Source organism: Carex rostrata, chromosome 9, assembly GCF_964058835.1.
Source record: "Carex rostrata chromosome 9, lpCarRost1.2, whole genome shotgun sequence".
Taxonomy (NCBI): Eukaryota; Viridiplantae; Streptophyta; class Magnoliopsida; order Poales; family Cyperaceae; genus Carex; species Carex rostrata.
The window spans coordinates 12,186,568-12,190,389 of NC_135926.1; the positions used below are offsets into that span (position 1 = coordinate 12,186,568).

At 46.8% G+C, this 3,822-nt stretch overlaps 1 protein-coding gene across 1 annotated transcript; it reads right to left on the reverse strand.

Moving 5' to 3' along the window:
* Positions 1-3,342: 3,342 nt before the first annotated feature.
* Positions 3,343-3,822, reverse strand: LOC144559959 (uncharacterized). The gene has a single exon (XM_078309125.1). It carries the CDS (start codon positions 3,820-3,822, stop codon positions 3,343-3,345), a length of 480 nt encoding a protein of 159 aa, XP_078165251.1.

Consider the following 3,822-nt stretch of genomic DNA (forward strand, 5'->3'; position numbering starts at 1 on the left):
AGAGATCTACTCAAGCATAGCAAAAGAAAGCATAAAAGAGAGATAGAATAGGCAGATCATAATGAAGCTCGAAGATCCAAGGTGGATTGGAGATGATCTTGAAATCTTCCCTTCTTCTCCTCTTCTTCAATCAAGCTCCAATCTCCTTCTTCTCTCTTGATCTCTGCTCTCTAAGTGTACTCGAATCTAAAGGGGGAAAAAGCTCCCCGAATTCTGGCATAGGACCTCCTTATATAGGCAACAGAGTTGACTTTGGGCTTGTCAGATTTAATTTGAACTGGGCGGCAACAGTTTATGCGACTCGCATCAGACGGTCTTCAAGAGAGAGCAGTGAGGGTCGCATCGCAGGTCGCTTTGGGCTTGGATGCGACTCGCACCAGATGAATGCGACTCGCATCAGAGCTTCCTGAAGTCTGCCAATTGCCTGATTTTGCCCAATTTCGCCTGATTCCTGCAAAGTAAGAACCAAAACTTAGCAGTACCACATTCTATGGATGTTCAATGTAAAAGGCACCCTTTGTTGGTTCAAAACATAGATTTTCGTATGGAAACAAGTCGAAATGATAGGTCTAATAATGTGATAACAAATTCCCCCAAGCTTAACCTTTGCTTGTCCTCAAGCAGAAATCTAAACATTGGTACCAATCTAAATTCTAAATGCGAGTTTCCTAAATGTAAGAATTTATATGAGTTGTTTCAATTGGGAACTTTAAAAATCATGTTGGTATAACTTGGACTTTCCTATTTAACCTTGATTCTCCACACAAATCGACCAACCAAACTTCAAATTCTGAAATATTTGAATACTTGTAAAGCTGAGCACTTGAATCAATCAAGTTATCATTTATCTATTTAACTATTGTCCTCATTTGTGGAGATTTTCCCTTTTTAACCCCCCCCCCAAGCTTGGAACAAGCTTAGGTTAGAAAGTTGCAGACTTCGCGTGTTGATATGTGCAAAAGTTTCTTTTTTTTTTTTTTTTTTAAGTGGGAGACGAGCTCAAAGGCGCCCTAAAAAGGACTTATTGCCAGTACTCTTATGTTCTCCGTCTTTTCGTTTCTTCTTCTTTTCTTTTCTTTTTTTTATATTTTTTTGTTTTATTTAGGAGATGAGCTCAAAGGCGCCCTAAAAAGGACTTATTGCCAGTACTCTTGGTTTCTCCATCTATTATTATATTTTTATTCTTTTGCACATATCATGAATACACACATCCTTTGATATTCATTCATACCAAATGATATCCCAAACTTTCTTTTTCAATAACCCCCATTTCCCTATTTGAGAAGGCACAGGTCAATTTCTAAATGAGTTTCTCAATGCATTTCAAGTTTTCATCATTACAAATGGTCAAAACATTCGTCCTCATCAGTTTGTTGGTCAATTATGGGATAGTTCGAATCTCCTAGGGTCATCCTGATCAACACCAACAATTGTGTTTTAAAGTTTCCAATTTACACAATCACACAAATTCCTACCTAAAAATGCAATAAACAAGTAAACATGGCCTAAGTGAGAACGAATAAATCCTAAAAATCCTAAAGTCACCCCCCCAAGCTTAGTCTGAGCATTGCCCTCAATGCTTCAAGACTCTAGGATAAAGCAAAGGGAAGGGGAGAAGAAAAACAAACCTGCTCAGTCATCGGAGGGGTCGAACCTCCAATCGCGCAAAACATCCTCAATGTCACCCACTCTGCGCTGTAAGTCGTAGAGAATGGCACCCTGCTCAGACCTCATGTCATAGACGAGGCTGTAGATATCCTGGATAGTGGGTGAGGGAACTGGTGGTGGATAGGAAGGACCGGCATATGAAGTGGAGGGGCCAGCATGATAGGTAGATGTGCCTGCCTGGAAGGGAGATGTGGCTGCCTGGAATGTGGAATCATGGAAGTGCATAGGAGAAGTGTAAGGGTGGGCAGGAGAGAGAGGGACATCTGGCATGGCGACGTCATCATGGACTGGAGAAGTGGGCTGGATAGGAGGAGAAGGTGGCGCCGGCTCGTCTGGCAGGGGCTCGGTGAAAAACCAGGTGCTCTCATCATCGAAAGACAAGGGTGCAAGGCGGAGAGGCATCAGATGCAAGCCATGACCCTTCAGAGCCCAGAAGTACCGAGAACGGTGGCCAGCAGGACCGCGCTCAATCTTTAGAAAAGTCGTCCGCTCGTATGCCCTGGCATCCAGGGTGAGATGGCCAGTAGAGAGAGTGAGGCCTGCGGTCGAGACGCCAAGCCTGTCAGCGATCAGGGTGACATAGGCGCCAATGCGAACAGCGCCACCCACCTTCGTGTTGCGCTGGAGATCCACCCAGTGACGGACCATGAACAACATCAGGTCCGGTCGCACCAACTCAGCCTCAGGACGGAGCATGTGGTCCATAAGGCAAAGGTCCTCCTCATTGAAAAGGGTGCTCATTGAAAAGGGTGCGCACCATCGGGAGAAGGGTGATAGGAAGACTGAGAAGAATGAGAAGAAGAAGAGTGAGAGGAGTTACCACTGGTGCGAGCTGAACTGGTGCCTAGCTGAGACCAGTCGTGGTCCTCAGACTCTGAAGGAGAGGGAGTAGGGTCCGGTATCCCCTGTTGGATACGGAGATCCCTCTGTCGGCGGAGCTCGGCTTGACGTCGCTCAAAGTTATGCTTGGTGTGACGCTCGTTGAATGTGGGAAAATCTGGTGCATCTGACATGGCTGTGATGCGAGTCGCACTGTTGTTGATGCGAGTCGCCTTGAGATGATGCGAGTCGCACTGGGAGTGATGCGAGTCGCACTGTCTGGTATCTGGCGGCAGAGGCGATCTAGCAGAGGCGGAAGAAGAGATAATGAGAGGGTTGTGATCGTGGCAATGGAGAAAAGGGAAGTGAGAAGGAGGTTTCGGCAGGGAGAGATGGAGATGGGTGTGATCGATGGAGAGGAGGTGAAGGCCGGCGAGTAGGAGAAGAAGGGTTTAGGGTTTCGGTGGAGGGTTTCGTTGAGGCTCGCACGGAGGTGATTCGAGTCGCAACGAAGAAGAATAAGAAGAAGGAGAGGTGGGGTTCGCTGGGCAGAGGAAGAAGAAAGGAACAGGGGGTGCGGGTGAGGGTTATATGGTGAGACTCGCGTCGTTTGGGCGCACCCTTTTGATGCTGCGTCGGTTCGCATTGATGCGAGTCGCATCATGTGGGATGCGAGTCGTATCGAGTGATGCAAGTCGCATCTGAGATGATGCGAGTCGCATCAAGTGGAAGTTGGTAATTCTTTTCGATAAAAAGGAAAAATAGCTAACTAATCTAACTAAAAGTAAACTGAAAAGGCTTGGGTTGCCTCCCAAGAAGCGCTTGTTTCAGGTCTCAAGCTCGACCTTCTCTGTGCTAATCCTCCGGTGAGTCGGGGTCAGAGAGGTCTTGAACAACCCGCTCCTGATAATCCTGATCTGCCACATAGTGCTTGAGACGCTGACCGTTCACTTTGAAATCCCCACATGTGTCATTCCCAATTTCAATCGCGCCGAAATGGTGCACCTTTCGTACCACAAACGGACCTGACCATCTGGTTTTCAATTTCCCAGGAAAGAGTCGCAACCTGGAATTGAACAAGAGGACCAGATCGCCTTCCTTGAAGTCACGAGACATGATGCATTTGTCATGAATTCGTTTGGTTTTGTCTTTGTAGATCCTCGCATTCTCGTATGAGTGCTGACGCATCTCTTCCAATTCGTGCAAATCGAGGATACGCTTCTCTCCAGCTGCTAACAAGTCCATGTTGATAGCACGAGTGGCCCAGAACGCTTTGTGCTCAATCTCAACTGGCAGATGACACGGCTTTCCATACACCAGCTTGAAAGGGCTCAT

What these genes read in the sequence shown, in the direction of transcription:
- LOC144559959 (XM_078309125.1), bottom strand. Translation starts at nt 3,822, where the DNA reads ATGAGCCCTTTCAAGCTGGTGTATGGAAAGCCGTGTCATCTGCCAGTT.